General features: G+C 36.8%; 1 protein-coding gene across 3 annotated transcripts; it reads right to left on the bottom strand.

The window, feature by feature from the left end:
- Nucleotides 1-790: 790 nt before the first annotated feature.
- On the bottom strand, nucleotides 791-25147 carry FAM133B (family with sequence similarity 133 member B). Of its 3 annotated transcripts, none has more exons than XM_029234056.1 (11): nucleotides 25024-25147; nucleotides 18595-18692; nucleotides 16517-16595; nucleotides 15756-15830; nucleotides 15587-15619; nucleotides 15082-15144; nucleotides 14523-14615; nucleotides 13124-13174; nucleotides 7906-7998; nucleotides 5275-5322; nucleotides 791-2386 (listed from the first exon to the last, which is right to left on the bottom strand). In XM_029234056.1, exons 1-11 carry the CDS (start codon nucleotides 25045-25047, stop codon nucleotides 2300-2302), a joined length of 744 nt encoding a protein of 247 aa, XP_029089889.1. In that variant the 5' UTR covers nucleotides 25048-25147; the 3' UTR covers nucleotides 791-2299. The 3 variants fall into 3 exon arrangements, 2 of the variants coding, with proteins under 2 accessions (XP_029089889.1, XP_029089890.1); XM_029234057.1 differs by having other exon boundaries at nucleotides 1231-2386; nucleotides 25058-25111; XR_003795311.1 differs by lacking the exon at nucleotides 791-2386 and adding an exon at nucleotides 8210-8359 and having other exon boundaries at nucleotides 5274-5322; nucleotides 25024-25120.
- Between the last annotated feature and the right edge of the window lie 1521 nt (nucleotides 25148-26668).

The raw sequence follows: 26668 nt of genomic DNA, 5'->3' as shown, positions 1-26668 counted from the left end.
TAAATTCAAGACACTCTTAGGGTATTTAAAACACCTAAACATACTAAGGGCAACCCAAGGAATCCAAAACCACCAGAAAAAGATAGTACCAGGTATAAATTCAATTTTCCTACTCAAGACATTCATCAATTTTGTTGCAGTTACCCTGGCATCATTACCCAAATAACATGCTTTGTGTTTATAAAATTAGTATATAATTATTCAAGTAAAAGGGTGGTTTGGTGGAGAAAGAGATGTTATTAACTTGCACATAATATCACCTGGTCAAATTTTCTTTGTATACCTTATTAGAAAACTGTTAAGGCTACCACAAGAAGAATAATGAAAAAGGTGTTTCCCAGGCAGTCAACACAACCTGGAAAGAATACAGTTTTTGCCAAATCACCTTCTTTTCCAGTTTAATAAAATGAACTGCTGCTTCTAGTGGGACATAATCATCATATACTGGACCAGTCTGCAAAGGTACACTTTTATGTCATGGCAAAACTGATTTAACAGATAACCTGATAACCTTATCTTTTAGCATTTTCACGAACAATTCTGAGGAACTTCTTTTTGGATAAAAAATGTCTCCCAAACTTGCTGTGTACTCAAGAGCTTATAGATTTCTTTTATTAGGAAAGATTATGAAGCTTTAAGCGTAAAATTTAGGAAAATTTACCAAGAAATGTATTATATTTTATGGCTAAAAACTTGGGGACATGACTTATCCACCTAGCACTTAACACCTAGTAGTGTTCCTTAATCTTTATAACTTGAGACTCAAAGGGAGCTGATAAGAACACAGCTATTTTTAAGTAAAATAGCTATTTATTCAGCTTGTCATGCCAAAATGTTTTGTGCATATACCACTATAATTAGCACACCCTCTGTAACAGGCAAAATTGTACATCAAATTATATTTCATGTTACCTGATTATATAAAAATGTAAAGTGAAAATGATTTATCAATTCTTTTTAACATTACTAGTAAACAATTCAGCAGGAGACATGAGGCACAAAATCTTAGTAAAATATGACACAGGAAAAGCAAATATGTAATTCTCACTTAAATTTAACTTGTCATAATCCATTGTGAATATACAAAGACAAACCTTTAAAACGTTATATTTACTAAGATTCTGGCAATAGTTTTGTGTAACAAGACACAGCATACCAGGCCTGTCACTCAACTTATTTATGGTTAAGTCTCAGCTTCAATATGAAGCTGTTAAAAAAAAAAAAAAAAAAAATCAAAAACCTGCTTTTTACATGCTAAATATCTTGGCAAGTATGCTGTTAAACACAGTAAGGAATTTAGAATAGCAAGAATAAGGAGTTAATAAAAAGCTAAACATTACAGCCTAAACAAAACTCATACAAAAAATAAAGGAACTATCACTGATTACATAAAATTTTCCTGACTGGTTAAAACTTAACAGTATAAAACATGCATTTTAGAATCTTTAGCTATCAAGTTCAAAAAGTACCAGTGTCATTTGAAATGATTCCTTTTCAAAGCCAAAGTGTAGTCAAAATTAGTTCAAATGTTATAACACATTCTAATGCTAAAAAACATTCAGTATTATTGAAGTGGAGGTAAATCCCAGAGCTTTTGGGGCATTCTCATGCTGCAAAAGGCTATTTCTCTGGTTCACTCAAAGTAGCATACGACAGAGTCCAACGATGTCACTAAGCTCAGTAAAGGGCAAGACTGCCATACCCGGCCCTGACCTCCCCATGAAGCATGGCTACTGTGTCCACAAAAATAAGATGTGTGAGGATAAAGGCACGCTATTCTGCTAGCTGAAGTGATATCAAACCCCACCCCCACCCCTAAAAGCTCCTTCCCCAGGTAAACAAAAGTATACAAGGGGAAAAAATTAAAATACGCTTATCTACAGAGTAAGGATTTTGAAACATCAACGTAATCCCTACTTCAAAAATGTTAACTAGAGTCATCTGGTCATGTCTGATTACATCTTAATGATGTATCCAGATTCAGTTTCTGTTGATTTATCTTTAGATACTTCTAGTCAAAAATATTAACTTTATTCCCAAATATCTTAACCACTAGTATGACTGCGGTGTGTTATCTCCCAGTTATAAAGCACTGGATGAGAAAAAAACAGATGTTCAAGCAGCAGGCAACAATTATGGCCCTTTCACACAGCGGCATCTGAGTGGCTACTGATAGTCCAGGAATAATTCTAAAAACAAGAAAATTCATGCATTTTAGTAAATATGTCATAATTTTCACAGTTGATATTTCCTTAGACATTGCACTTTCTTTATAAGTGAATCCTGATTCTTCTTAATGTTATGGTGAGTCAGGACTTGAACTAGCAGCCTTCTTTTTCTTCTTCTTACTGTGTTTCTTATGCTTCTTTTTCTTTTTTGTTTTTTCCTGAAAAGATAGTTCCATGTTAGACTTAGCTACATGAAAATCTGCAAATTAAAAACAACAACTTCACCATGGTACTTCTAATCTACTATGTATAGTTATTTCTAACAATCCACACAAACAGGTAAGCTACTGAAAACATTTCTCGAAAAGTCTCAATAAATTGTATGAGGACTAAGAGAGTGCTTGTCAATTTTCAAAAGATAAGGAAAACTCTAGGTCAGTAGCACATTAATGTAGCTTCTAACAAAATTTCCTGTAGAAAATAAATTCAACTGGATTATGGTATCAACTGTTATACTTCATGTTATCTAATTTTTAAAGGTGAAATCATTTTAGTTACTGCAAAGGAATCGTCATACCACAGCAAAACACAATTGTTTGTAAAATGATAACTTTTAGAGAATACATTAAACCTGCTACTTTTAAGTAAATAGGAACAGGTATTAGGTACTGCTTAGACTGGTAGCGCTACTTTAATTATTAAGTTAACAACTATCTGGTACAAAATACTGACGTACAGTTGAAAAGTATAGTTAGCTTAGAAAAATGGACGCTTGGTTTTTAGAGGAAAACACCACTGAGGCCTAGTAAAAGTAGTCATACTGTGACTAGACAAAGGAAGCTAGAATTCTGCTGAACCCTGACTCTCTTGACTTTCTGATGTAAAAGAGAAGGCAGAACTTTTAGAAACAGATATGTGGAAATGTAGTATCAAATAATATACTAGTTGTTGATATTCAGGAGAAGTAAAAAGAAAAGGCAAGAGCCTTAATTTAAGGGTGGCAAAAATAAAACTTCCTCTCCATCTCCTTATCTATTAGAACTTCCATCCCTCCGCCTTCCCTAAGGCCTCTACCACTTTGTGACACTAACAAACTTTCACTGTTCTTTTCATTACGAGCCCAGGTATGCAGGGACTTTTAGAGAGTCCAAAATCTTATATCTGGGCTTTTAAAAATAAGTTCTGGGTATAGGTTACTTTTTCATAAAAGGATAGTTGGCCACTCTGTTCTTAAAACACTTTTCTTCTTGGCTTCCATGACACCTCACTCTGCTGCTTTCCTTCTATCACAAAGACCTTGTTTGCTGGTTCTTCTTCCTCTGCTCAACCTTTGTGGGCTTCCTTCCCTTCTTTTCCACATGCTCTCCCAGTAACATGCTTTAAATACCACTTAACAGACCAAATCTTTATATCCAGTCCTATGCTCTAAACTCAAGACTGCAAGTGCCTTATTACTAGCTCTACCATGCTAGTTATTAAAAATGCTTAATTTTTCCCTCCAAATCCTTTCTCAACCATCTTAGTGCATGGCACCACTAATTCATCATATTGTTTAAGCCAAACAATCTAAACTATCTTTGACTCTACTCTTTAACTCCACTCTCCACCCCTGAAGCACCAAGCAAGTCCTACCACCTAAGGCCAAAACATATCTCAAATCCATCATGCCAGTCCATCTCCATCACTACCACTGTAATACAAACAACAGCATTCCTCATTTAGGTCCAGTCATCACTTCTGCCAAAATATTTTTAAAATGTAAAGTTGATATAGGTTACCTGTTTGCTTTGATTAAAACCTAAATAGTGTGCTCTGTGAGATGGCCTCTGCTTACTTCCCAACCTCATTATATGCTATCCTCTTTATCTACTACGTGTAAGCCAAGCCTACCTTTTTTCACTTCTTCAAACATATCAAGCTCACTCCCACCATAGGTCCTGAGCTCTTCTCTCTGTCTAGGATGTTCTATCTTTCATCTTCTAATGGTTGGCTCTTTTTTGTAAATCAGATTTCAGCTTCATTTTACGTCCTCAAAGAGGCTTTCTCTCCCTGAGTCAGCCTCTCATTTGTCACACTTATCTATCTCGTACTCCATTATAACAGCTCTACCAAGACAGAACAGTGCCTGCATAGAGAAGCTTAATAAATACATGCTAGCTGAATGCATGAAACAGTAAAGTATGAAAATATAAATTAGAATTATCCAAAATTAACTTTATGTCTTAATAATCTGAACCAAAGATGCAGTCTTCACCCAAGTTATTTTCCCACTCAGGAAAAATGTCTCTTAAATGTCTCCTTGGTCTTGAAGCATACAAAATGTTATTTCCGAATCACACATTATCAGGTGAACCTTCTCAGAGAAGGACCCTCGTTTTAAGATTCAGGGACATTCTGGGAAGGGGCAGTTACTCTCAAACCTACAAATGATGCTGTTCTCATTTGTCTTTTACTCCTCCCTAAGAAAATGCCTTCAAAGGCCATAGCCCACACTTATGTGGGTGCTCCTAAATTACTCTGCTGATATGATCTGCATTTCTCCTTGATAATTTGCTACAGACTTTCTCTAGGTTGGTCTGCTTCTCATTGGATACCACTTCCACTTTCCTATTCTCCTCTTTCTACTTCTCAACCTGCATGATAGCAGAGCTGGCTTTAGAAATGATTGAAAGAATCATCTTTATTAGTGAATCATTTATGTTGTAACATTCCTGCTTATTTTTCATTGCAGCGTGTGCTTCATGAGCCTTTTTCTATTATTACCAGGTTTGGCAGATCTGGGAGTATCTACTATCGAAGATGGAGGGAATCACCATACTTTACTCTCATACTTCCTGTTACAGCTTAAGAAAGTCAAACAATAGTTTAAGCTTACATTTCTAACAGTAAAATACTGAAAATGAAACAGAGATGTTTGCTATCAGGATATGCTTCCTTTCTTCTGAGCCAATTTAATTTTCTCCAACCCATTAAGTGAAGCTGAACACCACACCTTTCCCAATAAATATTTATTTAGTTCTAGTAAGTGTAATCATGCTTTACAATGACTAATTTTATATTAAAAACAGCTATACTGTTGTCATGTAAAAACATAAGTGATACTTGCTGTTGTTTTTTCTCGTTCTTCACTGCTTTTCTTCTTTTTTGCTCGTATCTACAAAATTAAAATTTTTGTGGAGAACAGAAGATAAATATGTAATTTCCAAGGCATTTTTTTCATTCACTAATATACCTTTATTTCTTTTTTATACAAAAAACCTTTTTTTGACAATCAAAAAACATTTTAAATGCCTTATTGTACCTCAAACCTCTATTAAATCACAATGAGGATTCAATGAAAAACATTTAAAGGAAAGAAAAATTAAATCTCTAGAGGGCTTCTCTTAGATTTTCTTTCACCACCTAAAAATAGCAGTGAGGTACAGTAGATAAAATACATGGGCTCTGAAATAAAACAGACCAAACTCTGAACCCTACCTCTGCTATGTATTACCCTCAGTTTCATCGTCTTTGTAAAATGTAGGTAATATCCACCCTCAAGGGGGAATGCCTGGAATACAGTAGGTGTTTCTCTTACCTATGGTGTTTAACGAATGGTGGCTTTATATATATAGTGTACTCAGTATCAATGAACTGATAAAAATCTTTTCAAGTAACAATTATTACCCCATTAATATGTTATTTCAATATTTTAAAGTGTGATACACTGGATTTACGTTAAATTCAAAGTTGCTAAAGCTGATGTGTATTAATGTTAAATCCAAATGTAACATATTTTATATTAAGACAAACATAATTAATACAATACTAAAGCACAAAAATTGCCGGTTTATCTGCTGGTTATCTGCTAGGTTTATCTGCTGGTTTATCTGCTAGGTTACTGTATGTTAAGTACATGAAAATGTAACTAAGAATAGCACAAATAAACTAAAATAGACTGAAGGAATAGAATACAGAAGGATTAAAGACTATTAACTTTCAATAGAAGCGGTAGCTCTCTCCTGAAAGAACTTGGAGAACGCAATCCTTGTTTCTGGTGGTTATTCTTGTCATCTCAGTGACTGAGGGGGTGGGGCCAGGACAGGGAGTGCCATCAGGAGATATCCAGGGAGCCTGGACATAACTTTAGAATAGCCTGCTTAACATTCATATAATGGACCCAATTATAATATAAAATCTAAGTTTATTACAATATGAACACAAAGTATTTTGTACTGGGTTTTAAGATACAGTCGGCCCTCCGTATCTGTGTGTTCAGCACCCATGGATTCAACCAACCATGGATCAAAAATATTTGGGGAAAAAAAAATTGCAGAAAGTTTCAAAAAGCAAAACTTGACTGTCACATGCCAGCAACTATTTATATAGCATTTAGATTGTATTCGGTATTAGATGTACTCTAGAGATAATTTAAAGCGTATGGGAGGATGTGCATGGGTTAGATGCAAATACTACGCCATTTTATGTAACAGACTTGAGCACCTGTGAACTTTGGTATCCACAGGGGTCCTGGAACAAATTCCCTGCAGATATTGAAGGATGACAGTACAGTGGATGTCCCAGAATAGCTATATCATATAAATAGAGGGAAGACTGTATTTTGTTTCATTCAGAGCTTTACTGGGAATTGTCCACCATTTTGGAAAATGTCTTTGGTGACAATGCTATTGTACGGCTTTTGAAGGGCATAGGTCAACGTACCTGCTACAGCCTGAATTTTGTCACAGCTTAATATTTTATGTCTTCTAGTGTTATTAGGCGCAAGTACTTATGCACAGAAATATAATTTTATAAAATTATATATTATTCTCTTGTATTCATTTTTATTTCTTTAGGGGACACTAATATAAAAATGTGTACAGGTAGCCTATATTAGCTACAAACTTCATTAAAGGAGTATTACAAAATATTGCTACACATGGGGACAAGAGGTCCTATTTTACAAATGAGGAAATCAAGTCCAAGCAGAGAAATACTTCAAAGATAACTTGTAAACCTAAAATTAACTAAGAATGGACTCTAATTCCAAGAGAATACAAAATCTAAGACAGGGATATTAGAGCTGAAAAGGACTGTACAGATTACCTAATTCTACTCCCTCATTTTATGGATAGGAAAACTGAGGTCATGTCAACATTTCTGCTCCACCATATCACTTTTCTACTCCCTAAAGAGTAGCGCCGGGGCTTCCCTGGTGGCACAGTGGTTGAGAGTCCGCCTGCCGATGCAGGGGACGCGGGTTCGTGCCCCAGTCCGGGAAGATCCCACATGCCGCAGAGAGGCTGGGCCCGTGAGCCACGGCCGCTGAGCCTGAGCGTCCGGAGGCTGTGCTCCACAACGGGAGAGGCCACAACAGTGAGAGGCTTGCGTACCGCAAAAAAAAAAAAAAAAAAGAGTAGCGCCAAACAAAAACAAGGGAATGCTTGGGTTTTAATATGGTACATGCTATACAGTATCTTTCATGTCATCAAAATGGTAGTAAAAAGAAAACATTAGAAGAGTAAAAATAAAAGATCTCAGATTGGAAAGGTATCTGGGAATATGATTCTCAAAATAAAAGCCATATTACTATGTTCTGTAAAAATACAAAACTTATTCTGAAGTGGCGTCTCTTTTACATATTAGAAAAGTGAGTAAATCAAATATCTTATGAAAATTTTTTTTACTAATTCGTATTTATTAAATCAAGTAACTAAATATTTTAAAGTAAAGAAAATGGATTTGATTATAGACTTACCTCCTCAGTATAATCTGATTCTGACTGGGACTCAGATGATAAAGGTTTATCTTCAGGATACATCTTTCTTTTTTTGCTGAGTCCTTTAATGTCCTATGAAAAATAAATACATGTATGCCGACTGAGATATAATACAATGCCACACGAATTTTAAGTTTTTAAGTTCTATTTAAGAATTTTCCCAATTATCACAAAAATTATCCATTTTCATTTTAGAAACGTCTAAAATTGGTGACAATTATCAGCAATTAGTTTCTAATTCCAATAAAGCAATGCTTTTATTAAATAACTTGAAAAGAAATACCTATACATCCATTTAGATGTAATATCCTCCTTATTTTCTTTAATTATACATGATGAAGTTTTAAAGAGTTAAGGAAAACATATGGTATAAGATTTGGGTCCTTTGCAGTTTAATTCTTTTTGTTTCTAGTCTGGGTTGGATCAGACAGGCCTAGTGTTACAGAAAAGAAAATCAACAGGTAATTATTTGTGATGCCCTAAAAAGGTCTCTGCACTGTAGTTCCCTTAGTGCATTTAAAGTGTTAAATTCACATTAAAAAACAAAACAAAACTTCATCTCTAAGTATTTAATGATGAGAAAATGTATAATTCTGGGGAGGAGTACTTAGGGGCTTAAGTACATATTTTAAGAAATAAAACATTTTTAAAGAAATAAAACATTCTGGGAACTTCCCTGGTGGTGCAGTGGTTGAGGATCTGCCTGCCAATGCAGGGGACACAGGTTCGATCCCTGGTCTGGGAAGATCCTACATGCTGCGGAGCAACTAATGTGCCACAGCTACTGTGGCACAGCTACTGAGCCTGCACTCTAGAGCCGCGAGCCACAGCTACTGAGCCCGTGTGCCACAACTACTGAAGCCCGTGCACCTAGAGTCTGTGCTCCCAACAAGAGAAGCCACCACAATGAGAAGCCTGCCCACCACAACGAAGAGCAGCCCCCGCTCGCCGCAACAAGAGAAAAGTCCACGTGCAGCAACGAAGACCCAACGCAGCCAAAAAATAAAATAAAATAAAAAATAAAGTACCAAAAAAAAAAAAAAGAAATAAAACATTCTGAAAACATGTGAAACAAATATGACAGAATGTTAAGATTTATTAAAGCTGCATAGTGAATATGCTGGTTGTCATTTTATTTTTTCTATATGCTTCATCAGTATGTATGAAGTAGTTCATAACAACAAAAACAAAACTGCACAAAGGAAAAAATGCTCACCAGTTAATCTTGCACAGAAAAAAATGACATAAAACTTTTACATAGCATGAACCCAATTTTGAAGATATAAACAAACAAGAAAAGAAATTAACAGTGATGATATATGTGGTAGATTACAGGTGATTTGTTTCTGCAAACAGCTTTATTATTTTGGTAGAAATTATAAATGTTCATTTTAAGAAAATTCACCAAAATCCCACTACAGGGATTTTGGGAAACATCTCTGTGTATGTACAATTTTACATAAATACTTGTTTGGAACCCACTCTTCTCACCCAACAGTATCCTTCCATGCCAACTACACCATCATTTTTGGCTGCCTTTGACATTCACTGAAAGTATATACCACTGAAAGTAGATACCACAATTTACTTAACCCATCTCCTTCTGGAGGGCAGGCATATGAGTTCCTCGCTATTAAAAACAAAGTTGAAATATAGTAAAGGGTACGTGAGGGCAAAATCTTTAACAATAATGACTAAATCAAAGACCAAAGCAGCCTTCATCCAAATGATTTTCTCACTCTCCCATAACCCTCAAAATGGTTTCTTATTTCATTCATTTATGAATCACACTTCACCAAAAAGCCTCTTCGTCAGATTCTTTTATCAGCCATATCAATCTCAGATTATTAGAATATAGTTCATATTTTCTTTAAAAATTGCCTCAACATGTATTTTACCTATTTTTATGTGTATGTGAGGTATTCTCTTTCCCTTAATTACTGAAGATCAAGTTTTTGTCTTATGTATTCCTAGTAGTGTTTCTTAGTCTGTTCATTATATTTAAACTTCGTTCACAGCTTATTTTTTATAACGTATATGTCTTTTTTGCCATTCAGAATTTGAATTATGTGGTCAGAAGTTCATGAGATTTGAGGTAAAGGCCTTTCCCATACCAATGTTATACTCACCCATGTCTTTCTCTAGTTGCATTTTCATACATTTAGAATTTTCACTTATCTGGAATATATTTGGCCTTAAGGAGTGCTCAACTGTATATTTTCCAAATGGCTAGTCATTTTGGTCCAAGAAATGCCACCTCTATCATATATTAAATTCCACAAATACTTACAAATTTTTACCTGGACTCTACACTGTTCCATTGTTTTTCTATTCCTGGATCATACCACATTGTTTTCATCAAAGCATATGAAAAATGTTTTAACTTTTAGCAGAGCAAGTCATACCCAGGAACATTTATTAAATTTTCACGTTTCTGCATAGATCTGTATAGTTTTCTTCAAATAAGTCCTGCTCACTTCTTTAAGATTTTCCTATATATTTTTTGTTACCATCATAAATGAAATATTTTCTTCCACTATATTTTCTAATTAGGTATTCCATTGCCTAGCACTTTCAGAACAATTTAAAATAAAAATGGAGCTAAAACTAATGACTGATACATATAACTGAAAATTAAAACCATGTAAGATTATAACAGACACCCTAAACAGGATTAACAGAAGCCATAGACCAAAAGATGTTAACTACCTGTCTGAAAGATTAGCATCCAAAGTATATAACTCTTATGAATCAGAGAGATTAATAACAATCAAACAGAAAAATGGGCAAAGACCATGAATAGGCAATTCACAGAAAATGAAATCTGGCTAATAAACAAATAAAGGGGCTCAAACATCTCTACACACTGAACTGGCAAAAAGGGAGGTCTCACAGCGTGACAAGTATGTATGAGGAACAAGGGTACTGTCATACATTACTAGTAGGAATGTAAATTAATAACAAGCACTTTGGTAAGCAAAATGTAGACAAGTGAAATGTATGTATATGCTAGGACCTAAAAGTTATACTCCCAGGTATACCTCAGAAAATTAATGACAACTTAAGGAAAAGGAGAAATGGATAACAAATAGCCATTGCAGCACTGTTTGCATTACTGAAGAATGAAAATAACTTAGATGTCCACAAACAGGAGAATGGAGATACAAGTTGTGGTGAGTTAAAATAACGGAATATTATAAGCCAAAGAAACAAACTTGAGAGTATCAACAAGGATAAATGCCAACAGTAATTTTGAGAGAAAAAAACAAGCTTCAGAGGAAACATGGTGACACCCTTCTGAAAATACAAAATACTCTAAGTTATTTCTGAACACATACTTATGTTAATAAGTGTATAAATATGGATGGGAAGGAGGCACAGTAATTTCAGAAACAGCTGTCTCTAAGGAAGGAGAAAGTGCCTGGGACTTCTTTTTTTCCCATAAAACAAGACCTGAAGCAAATATGACAAAATTTAAACCATCTGTTAATTCTAGTTGGTATACATATGGGTTATTTTTTATATATGTGTATATTACTCTATACTTTGTATATCTTGAAGTACTTCAAAAATCACAGTCCAGTTGTTTTAGTATTTCATGTTTGCAAATTGCCAGTTTTTAGTTTTACAATTTTTTTTAAAACATGAAAGTAACCAATTATTCTTATTTTATAATGGTTTTGAAAAATCAGGAAGTTCTGTTGAAATTATATCACACCCTATTGGCAACTATTAAAATAATCACACGGTTTCTTTCCTTTGACCAGTTAATATGGCAAGTTATATTAATAAATTTCTTATCCTTGAATCCTTGGAATTAATTAAACCAACTCTGTCAATATGGTTTCTTTTTCTAGTGTGTTAATGCATTTTTATTTGCAAACTGATTAAAAAAAACCCAAAACATGTCTAGGTATATACCCCAGAGAAATGAAAATATACATCCATACAGAAACATGCATATTTAAAGCAGCATTATTCACATTAGCCAAAAGGTACAAACAACTCAAATGTCCATCAATGAATGAATGGATAAACAAATTGTGCTATATACATACAATGGCATATTATATGCATTCATAAAAAGGAATGAAGTACTGATACATGCTACAACGTGAATGAACCTCGAAAACATTATACTAAGTGAAAGAAGCCAGTCACAAAAGGTCACATATAGTATGACTGCCTTTATATGATATATCGAGAATACACAAATCCATAGACATAAAGCAGATGAGAGGCTATCATGGGATTGGGGGTGGGTGGGGAGAAGAAAACTGATTACTTAGTGACTATGGGTTGTTTTTAATGGAATGATGAAAAAGTTTTTTTCCTTCTTTCTTTTTTTTTTTTTTTGCAGTATGCGGGCCTCTCACTGTTGTGGCCTCTCCCGTTGCGAAGCACAGGCTCGGGACGCGCAGGCTCAGCGGCCATGGCTCACGGGTCTAGCCGCTCTGCGGCATGTGGGATCTTCCCGGACCAGGGCACGAACCCGTGTCCCCTGCATCGGCAGGCGGACTCTCAACCACTGTGCCACCAAGGAAGCCCGATGAAAAAGTTTTGAAACTAGAGGTGATCAACTCCCAACACTGTACATACACTAAATACTACCAAACTGTAATTTAAAGATGGTTAATAGCATATTATGTGAATTTCACCTCAATTTTTAAGAAATGATATACAAATACTGAATAAAATACACTGACACTGGTCTTTATTTTCCTTTTATTAGTAGTTGCTTTCTTTAGGCTTTTATTTTTAATAATCAGAAAGATTTAAAAATGTAAACCAGAAACTTAGGTAGGGATAAATTAAGCATTAAGTATAGATAAGCTATAAATGAAGATAAAACATCTACTTACAGTAGAAAAAACTTTTCAAATTTAGCTATGGTACACTCAATTTGAAACAGAAGTCCATGTTCTTTCATTAAAAGGACCTTCTTTAAAATGACTTGAGGAAACAAAGGAAATGTTTAGAATCTTCATTATTTTGAATTTTAAACTGAGATAATACATTTATCTATACAAACTCAAATTCTCTGCAGGAAGCTTCCTCTGATCTTTTACCTTCAAAAATGAACTCAAAAAGCAAAAGAAATCTTTTAAGGTAAAAAGGGGAATGCTTTAATGTTAATTTTTTGAAGCAATTCTTGAAGTAAATGAAGTATCTTAAGGCACTGTAAAGTATAAATTACCTTTTCTTTCTCAGTTGTATCCTTTGACTTCTTCTTCTTTTTTAAACTATCCTAAACAAATAAAATATATATATATCAATTTTAAATGTGAAAGATACAGCATTATGACAGAAGGAACAAAAATACCAAAGAAGTGATTTACTCTATGATTGAAAAAAGTTTAATTCCAGAATTTTATTCTGAAAATACGGGAGAAATACAGGTTGTGTATATATGTGCTTATGAGGGAATGAGACTTCTTCATTTATCTGGCTGTATATCAAATCTCTGTACACCTAAAACAACGGACGTTATCTGTATAACCACAGGGTTTAGTTTAAAATAAGACTTTATGCTATTGCTTATTTTTACCTGTAGTGATCATATGCACTGAAGTTCTAATTCACACCATGCTCAGACATCAATCTGATTTCCCTACTCTTCCTTATAAAGTGGGGAGGCAAGAATTTCTACTTTTGAATCCCTCAGTGCTAGCTGTTAACCTCTCTGAGCCTTCCTTATCCATAAAGTGGGATATGCAAAAAACTACTTCATAGGGGTGTTGAGAGGATTGAGTTAACAAGTCAAGTGCTTAGAGCTGGGCTCAATCTATAGTAGGCATTCTATAAATGTTAGCTATCAGTATCATTAGACTGGCTCTTCGGCTTTAAAAAACAAAACCAACATCTACTGAATACTTTATATATGCCAGGCATTTTATCAAAAGAAGTCTCAGTAGGGCAAGTAGATTACCTGCCATACCGCCATATATCAATAGTTGCTTTGTTCTCCTGGGACCCCAGGACAGTGCTCGTCAAATTGTGGCCCATGGACAGCACTGCATCAGAATCCTAGGGACCATTTGTTTAAAATGTAGACCTCTGATCCTAATCGGACTCACTAAATCAGACTCTGGAGATAGGGCCCAGGAATCCACATTTTTATTATAACCTGCATGTATTTCTTATGACCACTAATGTTTGAGAGTTAATTGCATCTGATAATTCTGGATAGTACAGAACAGATTTAGGTACAGTACAGTAAAAAGGACACTGGATCAGATATCAGAAGATAGATTCAACTTCCAATTCTAATACGATCCGTATGAATTTAAGCAAGATGTTTTCATCTGCACTACAAATTTTTTATGTAGATGGGAAAAATAATGTCTGCCATGCTTTATCATAAAGCTGTCATAAAAATGCTGACATGTGGAGACCTATATGTCAAAGTACTTAGAGAACAATTAAATGCCCTATGTACAATATTATTAAGTACATCAATTAAGTGACACAGAGCATCAAAGTACAAAAACAGTATCACATTTCTAAACTGAGAGCAATTTAAGACAGGAAGAACTAAAAGAAGAACCTAATTAAATGTCTGCTATCCAAAATAGTGCTCATTTAAATGATTTTACCTTACTGTCTGATTCAGTTTCTGACATGGAACTTTCAGAAGATTTATGTGAACGGCTCTTCTTTTTCTTTTTCCTTTTTCCTTGCCTCTTATCCTACATGAAACATTTCAGAAATATTTGCTTTCTGTTTCAAAAATATAATCGTTGCATTTTATTAACATCAAAACTTAATCAATGAACAAAACTTAATGAAAGGACCAGTGTGTAAATATGTTTTACTTAATAATATTTAAAATGTAACTTACATCACTTTGTTTTATTAAAAAATGTTAAGTGATGAGTCACATGTAATTCTTAGCTAAAACAGAATTTTTGATTTTTAAATCCATTTCTTCTACTAATATTTTTAAATGAAAAAGACAAATTTAGGAATCTAAAGAACACATTTACCAATATTTAAATACCTAGTTATTTATTCATATCAGCGCTCTCAGTTATGGATGATTAATCAAAAACTGGAAGTAAACATTTTTAACAGATATTTCATAATGGGTTTCTTCCACTTGTCATTAAAGATATCAGAGATATTATTTCATGAATCATTACAGGCAAACATTACCTCATCTTCAGAATCTGAAGAACTGCTGGAAGAATCAGAGCTTGATGAAGAAGAAGATGAATACTTGACCAAGCACAAAACAATTAAAGCTTGTGAGATGCAGGAATTTTTTTCTTTTACTAAGTCTCTCAACTACTTAACGAAATTAATCTAGTGTCTGAGAAACAGATGCCATATTCATGACTTAAATACTAAAATGTCAAATCTCACATTCCCTCACAAACACAGACATACACACACACAGACACACACACAAAGTAACAACAGATGTAGCAACAGTAATCCATTTTCCCTCTTTAATAGTAATGAAGGAGTTACTAGGTTATAAGGAGGTTGGCACCTTTCTTTTATTATCACTAATAGAACAAAACCATCCGTAACTACCAAAGGACCTCCAGGTTCCTTGACTTAGCTAGAGTTAGCATACAGGTTATATTAATTATTCTTACTTTTTTTTGTAGGCTCTTGATTATAACATTTAGAAAAATGGAAAACTTTTGCTCACCCTACCAGATTTCTTCTTTTCTTTTTTCTTTCTCTAAAAGCAAACAAATACAAGTACAAATCTAAATAAGGTGGTGTTTTCAAATGTATCTATTAATAGTAGTACACAGCATTATTATGAAAACCCAACTCTGAGGTTAAGAATAGCAATAAACTAAAAATGGCATTACCTGTCTTTTTCTGGATGAGCTCTCACTTCCACTTAATAATTTCTCCCTGTGTTTTTCTAGTTCTTTCTTCCAGTTCTGCAGAAAAGTTATAAACACATTAGAGGCTACCTATCTCCTTCCAATACACCTAAATATAGAGAGACAGCCACTACTTTCTTCCTTCCATCCTCTACTACCTCGCTCTCATCTCAGCCTCTAATTACAGTCAAAAGATACTGCAGGTGCCAGAATCCTTTACCCTGTCACCAAAGGAGCCTCTACGAGCTCCTTTCAAAGAGGATATTATGAGGTGGGAGCTCTTTACTGTATATTGAAAGGAAGAGTAGGTATTATTACTGAGGCTGAGAACTTTTTTCTTTTTAACAACGGTGGTTAGATTCTCTTTCCAGACAGTAAAAGTTGAATTAATCTATACTGTGGCTGAAATACTACATATATGTTTGTAATCAAAACAAGCAAACATCACCATGGAAATCCCAGGGTAAGATGGGGACCTGGGGATAAGGGGAGAGAAGGGAAGAACCTAACATTTAGAAAACTTAAGATGATTTAAATTACTGTAAGATGGCTTTTCTCTATTTCTTTTTTTAAGAAATCAAACACATACAAACCATATTCAATATAACAAGAACATTTCTACAATACAGAGCACCCTTAACCTAAAGAGCTAGGCCCAAACTCTTGGTTTATTAAAATAATTGATTTCATTTTTTTTATTATAAGAAAAAAGATTATTTTTTTTAAAGGCACAATTTACAAACCTCATTCATCTTTTCTTCAAATTCAGCCAATGCCTTGGAGCCTTTCTTTTTCTTTTCTAGTTGTTCTTTCACTTCTTCCCTTAAAAAAATAGAATGTACAAGTAAGTTTTCAAGCTATTCAAATTCGAGACGGATGCTTATAAACAAGGAAACAAAAATTTCATAAATAAATTTTTCTTAATATCCTAATAAACCTCCATTCTAGTTCCAGTGCTGCTACATTTTAAATTTCTTTGTTCACGTCCTTGTAAATCAATTATCATAATAAAGCCTATCAGATAACACTAGTCACTTCCCTTCTAAACACGGATTATAAGAACTAACACACCAAACATTTGAGCACTTCCATACAACAGGCACTGCTTTAAATACATCTTCCTTTAATCCTCACAACAATCCTGTGAGAAAAGGTAGTATTATTACCCCCATTTTAGAGATAAAGAAGCTGAAACTTGAGGAAGGTAAGAAAATCTGCCTAAGGTCACAAAGCTAGTAGTTTCAGTGTTAGGGTGAGTTAAGGTCTATATGACTGAATTACTATAGTCTATTACTAAATCACCCATTTTATAATGTACCTGCTTTTAAGAACGAGTAGCCCTGGCTGGCATTTGGGAACTTAGATTTTGGTACCACCCCCTGATAAGAGTGGCTTACTGTGCCTGTCTATACAAATAATATAGTTTATATGAACACCTTCATTCCTTCTGGAAGTCTGGAATTTTGGCACCTGACAGGCAGAGGCGGATCAGTTGCCAATAAATAAGCTGGACACGCTGAATCACACTGGTTGGCAATACCTTACATGTGTTATCACAACTCATTGCTAAGGAAATGAAATGCATCCTGTATGACTCCACAGAAGCAGCCTTGGAAGCCTGCGTCCAGGCTCCCCTGGACTTCACCCCATGCACTTTTTTCCTTTGCTGACTATGGCTGGTATCCTTTCACCATAATAAATCTTGCCCACGAGTACGACTATCTGTGAGCTCTTCTAGCATTTATCCAACCTGAGGGTTGTCTTGGCGACCTCTGACCATACATGTAATCCACTAGCTTAGGCACTTCCCCTTTAAAATTCATCCCTTCTCCCCAATTTTAAAGATAAAATATATTTTGCTTTGAGATAATTTATTTTTTGGTAAGCTGCAACAATAAACAATAGCACTCAAGAACATTCTAAGAGGCAGACACAGCTTACTTCCTATTTAACCCAAAGGAAGGATTCCCTGTTGTATGTAAATACAACTTTCAACTATAGTTGCCCAGCTATCAGGGGCCCTTAGAAGGAGTCCAAAGTTAACAACTCTGAAGCTTGCCTTATGTTACCTCAGGAGTATGGGTATTTAATAAGACATACTAAAAAACAATAATGTAAGTGCTATGATACTTTATTTACAAAAAATCAGAGCCACTCAACAAGGGCAAAACAAACAAAAAATTTAAAACAAAACTTTTACAGTGGGAAACCCTAACTCTTTGAAAAGCCAGCAGATAAAACTAGAAACAAGGTCTAAAGTCATCTTTCTCAACACCTAGTTACACCCCGAGGAAGGGCAAAATTATTCAAACCTACCATTTTAAATAGCTTAGAACACTTCAAGGTTAAGGTCTGTTTTAAGACATAAATATGTGCTTGGTATAAAAGATTCTCTGCGGCTTCCCTGGTGGTACAGTGGTTGAGAGTCCACCTGCCGATGCAGGGGACACGGATTCGTGCCCCGGTCCACGGAGCGGCTAGGCCTGTGAGCCATGGCTGCTGGGTCTGTGCGTCCAGAGCCTGTGCTCCGCAACGGGAGAGGCCACAACAGTGAGAGGTCCGCGTATCGCAAAATAAATAAATAACAAAACAAAACAAAAAAGATTCCCTGGCAGTGCTTTAGCTATATTGGGTGGTGGGTTCTCAAATGTTTGCTTTACATTCATGCATGTGTTTTATACATTCAAAACAAAGCACATATCAAATACCACTTCAAAAAATTATGTATCTAGCAACTGCTCGGCAATCAATAAAAGTTGTAAAAATAACCTTTAAAAAATTTATGAAAACTTTATATATAGGTAAATTGTTTCACAAATACCAGGTAGGCCTTGGTCGATTCAGATAATCTTGGATCGTTGGACCTGAAGACTGGACTGGACCCCTTGATCTGGCCATTGCTATTGGGTTCATATAGGCCTTGAGGAAAAAACAAAAATTAACTCCATTAAAATAACCACTGAAAACACAAAAGTACATTTGCATACTCATAAAGCAATCTTTATTATAAATGCATACTATGTCCAACTAAGCATGAACAATCTGACTAACCAACTTTTCATTACAAAAAGTAGATTTAATGCTCTATTAAGCCTCATAAGTTTGGGAGATAAGTAATACTGCTCTTTCACAGAAAATGTGTTTTTACCAGAGATTTGATGAAAATAATAATTACACCTCTCTCTTACTCTAAGATGGCTTTACAGTGCTTTCTCCTAAAGCCCAATAAAGCTCTGAGGGTAATAATATTATGCACAATGGTAAATGAAGAAACTCGATTCCAAAGAAGTTAAAGAAGACCTAACTCTAAATTCATTGCTTATTCTACTATATCTTCTATCTCAGGAAATACTGCGCCATGCTGAGAGCAATTTTATACACAAATCGTTAACATCAAAAATTAAATCATGCTAGGCAACAAAAGAAATAGATAAACAAGACTTCATCAAAATTAAAAACATTTGTTCATCAAAGAACACTATCAAGGGCTTCCCTGGTGGCGCAGTGGTTGAGAGTCTGCCTGCCGATGCAGGGGACGTGGGTTCGTGCCCCCGTCCGGAAGGATCCCAGGTGCCGCGGAGTGGCTGGACTCGTGAGCCATGGCCGCTGAGCCTGTGCGTCCGGAGCCTGTGCTCCGCAGCAGGAGAGGCCACAGCAGTGAGAGGCCCACGTATCACAAAAAAAAAAAAAAAAAAAAGAACACTATCAAAAGACTGAAAAGACAATCCACAGAATGGAAGAAAATATTTGCAAATCATGTATCTGACAAGGGTTAATATCCAGAATGCATAAAGAAATCCTACAACTCAACAACAAAACCCCCAAACAATCCAATTCAAAAATGTGCTAAGGACTTAGACATTCCTCCAAAGAAGATGTACAAATGTCTTAATATGCACATGAAACGATACTCAATGTCACTAGTCACTAGGGAAATGCAAATCAAAACGACGAGATGCCACCTCACCCCAGTTAGAATGGCTACTATCAAAAACAGAAAACAACAAGTGTTGTCAAGGATATGAAGAAACTGGAACAGTTAAGCATTGCAGGTGAGAATAAAAAATGGTGCAGCTATTTTGGAAAAGCTTGATGATTCCTCAAAAAGTTAAACAGAAACTCCACCTCTAAGTAGGATTGAAAAAGAACTGAAAGCAGGGGCTCAAACAGATATGTGTACACCCATGTTCAAAGCAGCATTATTCACAACAGCCAAAAGGTGGAAACAACCCAAATGTCCATCTATGGAAGAATGGATAAACAAAATGTGATATATACATACAATGGAATATTATTCAGCCCTAGAAAAGAGTGAAATTCTGATACATGCTCCAACACAGATGAACCTTGAAAGCATACTAAGTGAAATAAGGCAGACACCAAAGGACAAATGTTGTATGATTCAACTTATGTGGGGTACCTAGAATAAGTAAATTCATAGAGACAGAAAATAGAGTTTACCAGGGGCTGGGAGTTACTGTGTAATGGGTACAGAGCTTCTTGTATGAGATGATGAAAAAGTTCTGGAAATGGACAGTGGTGATAGTTGTACAACACTGTGAATGTACTCAATGTCACTTAACTATACACTTAAAATGGTGAACTTTGTTATACATATTTTTGTACAATAAAAAACCACAGAAATTATATTACACTCTGTATACTACACTTACTATAGCAGTAAAACACATTTTTAGACACTTTCCCCCAAAATACACTGAGACAAAATAAAGCAGAATTTTTTTTTTTTTTTTTTTTTGCAGTACGTGGGCCCTCTCACTGTTGTGGCCTCTCCTGCTGCGGAGCACAGGCTCCAGACGTGCAGGCTCAGCAGCCATGGCTCACAGGCCCAGCCGCTCCGCGGCATGTGGGATCCTCCCGGACCAGGGCACGAACCCATGTCCCCTGCATCAGCAGGCGGACTCTCAATCACTGCGCCACCAGGGAAGCCCCAGAATATTTCTTTGTTAACGACAGTGTCTAGCAAAGAGGTGTTGCTTTATTAAATAGAATTCACAAATCTGGTCTTTAATTCAGTCTCAACCTCTTGACCCTATGATTCAGCTTTCCAAATTTAATTCAAGTCAACATTTATAAAAACTCTTCTACTTTATAAATAAAAAGAATTTTGGTTGAAAATGACTATTACCAAGGTTGATTTTAAACCTAATTACCTAACATTTCAAAAGAAGTGAAAGGGTACAAAGCCTCTGATGCATTTTATTTAACAATATCTTTAAAAATGACAAAATCGCCCACCTTCATAACAAATATAAGTTATATATTTCTAGATTACTCTGGCAGAATAAACAATATAAAACCACTATAAACAACACATACCGAGAACTACTTCCATTCAACTGCATACTGCCTACTTGAGATGAAAAAGTTAAACCTTTAATATAATTTTCTTACTGGCAGGAATGAATGCTAGAGCTCCTACGGTCAGAGATGTTGACAGAATCAGGGCTACATGTGGATATCAAATGCAACGTTTAAGACCGAGGCATAAAGTCCTATTTTTTATATCAAATGTTATGCCCTCAAATATTTCATTCAACTGTCTCTGCTGAGAATTTCAATCAGTTCATGTGGAAATGACAACAGAGGCCACAACAGAGCAGCTGCTGGCCCAACCAATGACACTGACAATCATCATAACCAAAAGCAAGTACAATGTGCAAGCTAAGATCATCACTTTAAAAGCTATAATATCTATCACCTCATTTCTTTGGTAGCATGTCATAATTTTAGCAGTACTCAATAGTAAAATATTTTAAGTTTAAAACTGTAAAAACTGTTTATTTTCAAAGTTGTAAATATATACAAGGATGTTAAAACTGTTATCACTAAAATAGGAAAAACTGAAAATACCCAAATAGCTGTCAATTTGAGATTAATTTAATACATTATATTCCCAAAATGAAATACTATGTAGCCATTAAAAAGATGATGTCCAAAATTTCTCAGGTGAAAAGCAAAAGCAAGTTAAAAAAAAAAAGATACCATTTTAATAAACAGCTATAAATTTAAAAAAAGTTTTTGATGCATGTGCACCAAAATGTAAAGGAAGACGTCTACTTTCATCATTTCATACAATGGAGAAAAAAATTTAAAATAACTCATTACCTTTATAAAACAAAAATAAAAATACTACATGCAAACACTGCCATAATATTAATAGTAAACAAAATGAGAAAAATTCAACCACTCTAAATACCTCCATTATTTATTTCAATTATAATAGCAATATTTATGAAGCGCATCTCACAAGCTCCTTGCAAAATTCTGTGCTCATAATTATTAAGCAACAGTGCTCATTTTACTGTGCACAACAGAAAGGTTTTAAAAACAAAAAAGTATTTCACAAAGGTAAAGCTCTTTCACTTATTATGAGTAAGTGTGAAAAATAATGCTTCTAACATTAGGCGGTGGGTGGCTGGGCATCAATCAAAATAAAGAAACTGCAATTTCTTAAAATGTCTATGACAATCTCTTTAAATACTATGCCCTTTTAAAGCAAATACTCATACTCATATGTAACTAGAACTGCCTGTGGCTCCAAACTGCTGCTGTGAGTTTGGGTAACAGAAAAGATTTGTCTTTGAAACTTAGGATGGCAAATTGAGCTCAAGGGAATATATAAGTGGGCAGCTAGGAAAAAAGCAATGCAGTGAAACTGCTAAGGACAAAATGTGCAGAATTTCATTTGCTACTTTGATTACCTATTTTTATCTAGAGGATACATCTGTTTTAGTAACAGAAAAGAACACGAAGGAAACTTCTGGAAAACAATGGGCACAAAGGGTGGCCATCACAAATTAAAGTGCCCTTTACAAATCTCAAGAATTAAAATGTTCAGTGAAAAAATAAATAAAAGCTGTTCAAGAACGTACAATACCAAGAGTGAGCCCTAATGTAAACTAAGGATTTCAGGTGAAAATGATGTGTCAACGTAAGCTCATTGACTGTAACAAATGTTCCCCTCAGGTGTGGGAGTTGAAAGTAGGGAAAGCTGAGCATGTCTATGGGCAGGGAGCATATGGGAACTCTCTGTACTTTCTACTCAATTTTGCCTTGAGACCAAAACAGCTCTAAAAAGTAAAGCCTATTTTTACAAAAACTTCAACCTGAAATTTATGGCATTTTAGAAAGCAATTCTGTCATCTCTAAAACCATGATTTTTATCATCAATGTAAAAAGAAAAAAAGCCATTATTTTCAGAGGCACATGTTCATTTTAATTAAAATCAAGAGTTATGGGCTTCCCTGGTGGCGCAGTGGTGGATAGTCCACCTGCCGATGCAGGGGACACGGGTTCATGCCCCGGTCCGGGAAGATCCCACGTGCCGCGGAGCGGCTAGGCCCGTGAGCCATGGCCGCTGAGCCTGCACGTCCGGAGCCTGTGCTTCGCAACGGGAGAGGCCACAACTAAGTTATCAGATGACCCAAGGTTTTTTTTTGGTCCCAGTTTAAACAGTTCCATCTCCTCCTCCACTGCAATGAGGAGACTGAATGAGAAGATCTGTGACTTCTACCTCTTAATTTCCTGTTTTCCTTTCCACAACCTTTGAAGTGCATATAAAATGTTACCAGAACCACCACGGGCCAAGACAACATACCAAGTAATAAGTAGAGCTCGGAATTATCAAAATGCTCTAGTAAATGAAACTAATTTGGAAACTTTTTCAAATGCTTTAAAAGTATGTGTAAACCAACACCTTTTGCCAGTAAAACAAAACATCTTAGGTCTCTGCATGAAAACTGTACCCAAGGTCCGGTAATTTCTAAGCATTTAAGGCCTAAGGTCATTAAAGAGCCCAAACACTCTTAACACCTTAAACCTAAGGATGCTCCAGGAGGACATCATTTCAACTCTATGAGAATCAGAATACCACAAGGTCTGACTTACAGCCAGGAAAGCAAGAGAAAAGAACATTCCTCAACCTTGTAATCAAAGTTCACCACTGTGGTTCCTAGACATCTTTGATTATGAAGACTAAATAAAATTAAAACAAACGTTTTGAAGACAAGAAATATTTCATAAAAGTGAAGCTCTTTTAGTACCTTGCCCCATCTCCCCCCACCCCCAACCCCAAAGGAAATAATCGCTTAATTTTTAAAAAGCTAGTTCACTAAATTTAGTACAGTAGCTTCAACGACATTTATTTTTTTTCATTTTGCTGCTCAGTGGTTTAAAACTCTATCATTGCCAAGCCTAGGAACTGTAAGGCTGCAACCTAAGCTTACTGCTAATCCCTTCTGTTTAAAGCCCATTCAAACTGATTCATAACCTGGGCTGTCCACACCAAGCTAGTACCCACCCAGAATGCCTTCCTCCCATCTCCGCCTGTCAAAATGCCCTCAGAACCTCGAATTTCTTACTTACAGATATTTCTTACTCTTTCTGCTATTAGGTACTTCTGCATCTCTTTTATCTCGTTTACTAGAATAACCTTCATGCCAAGCACTCGCCTGGCCACCTTGCCTTTTGCACTCTCAACTATTCTGCAAAGTTATGGGCAACAATGATCCCCTCTTACAGATGAAAAAACTGAGGCTCAAAGAAGAAAAGCAACTTATCCTAGGTCCCCCAACTCCCGAGGGACCAGAACTGACATTCCAGTCTGGGCCTGACTCCAGAGTGAACATTACCAGGCCATTCGTTCCTTTACAGAGCCTACTAGGTGCCAGGTAGTGCTGGACACTGGGGCCCAAAGCCAAATGCTTTGATCCTGGTTCTCAAATGCGAGCTCGACTGCTGCTAGAACTGGGCGCCCTGCAGGCCACCGGGTGGAGGGACCACGTCCATGGCCTCCGTCCCACCTGGGTGCGCGATCCCGGTCGCGGTGCGTGGGGGGCGAGTCCCGGCACCTCCACGGGCCTCAGACTTTGGACTTACTTACAGGAGGGTGCAGGGGACCCCAGAGCTCTAGAAACTGGGCACTGCTGGCCCGAGTGCGGAAGGGAAGGATGCCAGAGAACACTACCACAGGGTGCGGCAGGGTTGACGGGGTGTAGAGAAAAGGGAGACTAGAGAGAGGAGAAAAGAGAGCGGGGAAGTCGAAGGCGCCAACTTCGTGCGCGGCGCACGCGCGTCTGGGGCCGGAGCGGGGAGGGGAGCTGGGTCTCCTGGTTTGAGGTCCCAGCGCCGCCGCTGACTCTCAGGCCCAGCCGGGAAGAGCGAGGGTTCCCGCTCTCCTGCCGCCGTGCCCCGCGCCGCCGCATTGCTTTCCCCACCGGGTACTCACCACCCTATTGTCCCGCTTCCCCATGGTGCCGCACCGAGCGATCAGTCAGCCGCTGGGGTAGACCAGGCCAGAGCGGCGGCCGAAGCTGACCCGCCGCAGGTCCTTCTGCCAACTCCCCACCCCGTCCAGAGAGCGGCGCCGCGCAGACCCGGGGGCCGCGGCCGGCCACAGCGCCACCTATCGCCTCGGAGGAGAGGAAGGCGCCCGCACTCACCCGCGGTTCCCAGGGTTCGCCTGGGGATTCCTGTTCTTTACCGCCCACCGAGTACGACAGCCTCGCCCAGGCAGCTCACTTCCGTTTAGCTTTGGATTGTTTTGCTTTCTTCCATTCGTGATGCGCTGAAATCCTTTCTAGAGGATACAGTGATTATTCCAACGCTTATGGTGTGCTTAGCATAGTGCAAATGCTGGGGATAAAGTGAGGACCAGGACAGACGTGGTCCCTCAGAGTCCATCAGGCCGTGGGGGAGAAGACACTGCTGTCATAGATGTTGCTAAAGAAATTGCTCTTTAAGTTAAATTCCATTCATCCATCACTCATGCATTCATTTCACACTATTTTTTGAACATCTACTTGGTGTAATTCACTGAGTGGAAGATGGATATGGAGCAGGACACAAAGATAAGAATAAGACACAAGTGCTACCTTCAAAGGGCATGTTTGTAATCTGGTAGGGGAGATAGATATACACAGGGTCAACTTTACCACATGGCATGTCATAATAATGGCAGTACAATACTAAAACTTCAAGGGAGGTGGTCTGGGCTTCAGAGAAGGTGTCATTATATTTATTTAGAATTAATAGATCTGCATAAACCTGGACCCGTCTCAGTGCAACATCATTAGAAAGTCATTGAAAATCGATTTGGGTCTTTTCTAGGCTCTTAGAAAATGGCAAAATGGGCTTATACTCAAACATATGAGAACTCCTTAAAATCATCTTTCCCAGTTTGTCTCTCCCTCCCTTTCTCATGCTGCATCGCACAACAGATGACGCCAACTCCCATTTTATCTCTCAGAACTTTCCCAGACTCTCTCAAATGCAGCCATTGGTGGTTCTATTCTGCACTGAAAGTTCATTCTCCTTAGTAACCCACTTTGCTTTTTACTATAAGTTGGGCCTCCATGCTTTCAATTCTCCCCCTCCTCCTCCATCACCCCTGACTTAAGCTGGGGATTCTCTGACCAGACAGGCTTTTCTGTATGCACAAGAGGAAGTTTGTTTTCATGGCTTATTGATAGTGCTTTTAATATTCCATGAACTTTACAGATATTAACCCAAAGTCACGAAGATCTTTTTCTTATTTTTCTTCAGCAAGTTTTGTACTTTTAGCTCTTATGTTTAGGTCCATGACCCATTTTGAATTTTTTTCATGGTGTGAAGTAAGGGTCATGGTTCATTTTTTTACCTATATGGATATCCAATTTTTCCAGAGCCATTTGTTGAAAAGATTGTCCTTTCCACATTGAATTACTGTATTAGTTTGCTAGGGCTGCCACAACAAAGTACCAGAGACTGGGTAGCTTAAGAAGAGGAGTTTATTTTTTTGCAGCTCTGGAGGCAAGAAGTATGAAATCAAGGTGTCAGTAGGGCCATGATCCCTGTGAAGGCTCTAGGGAAGAATTCCTCCTTACTTTAAGATT

Source organism: Monodon monoceros, unplaced genomic scaffold, assembly GCF_005190385.1.
Source record: "Monodon monoceros isolate NGI ecotype Baffin Bay Population unplaced genomic scaffold, NGI_Narwhal_1 Super_Scaffold_2, whole genome shotgun sequence".
NCBI lineage: Eukaryota > Metazoa > Chordata > Mammalia > Artiodactyla > Monodontidae > Monodon > Monodon monoceros.
This window is presented reverse-complemented; position numbering and strand designations above follow the sequence as displayed.

Coding starts and splice junctions, on each gene's coding strand:
- FAM133B (XM_029234056.1), bottom strand. CDS start 25,047: ATGGGGAAGCGGGACAATAGGGTG. Junction 15,620..15,755: donor GCTCATCCAGAAAAAGACAG/GTAATGCCATTT, acceptor GTTTGCTTTTAG/AGAAAGAAAAAAGAAAAGAA. Junction 14,616..15,081: donor CTTCAGATTCTGAAGATGAG/GTAATGTTTGCC, acceptor TGTTTCATGTAG/GATAAGAGGCAAGGAAAAAG.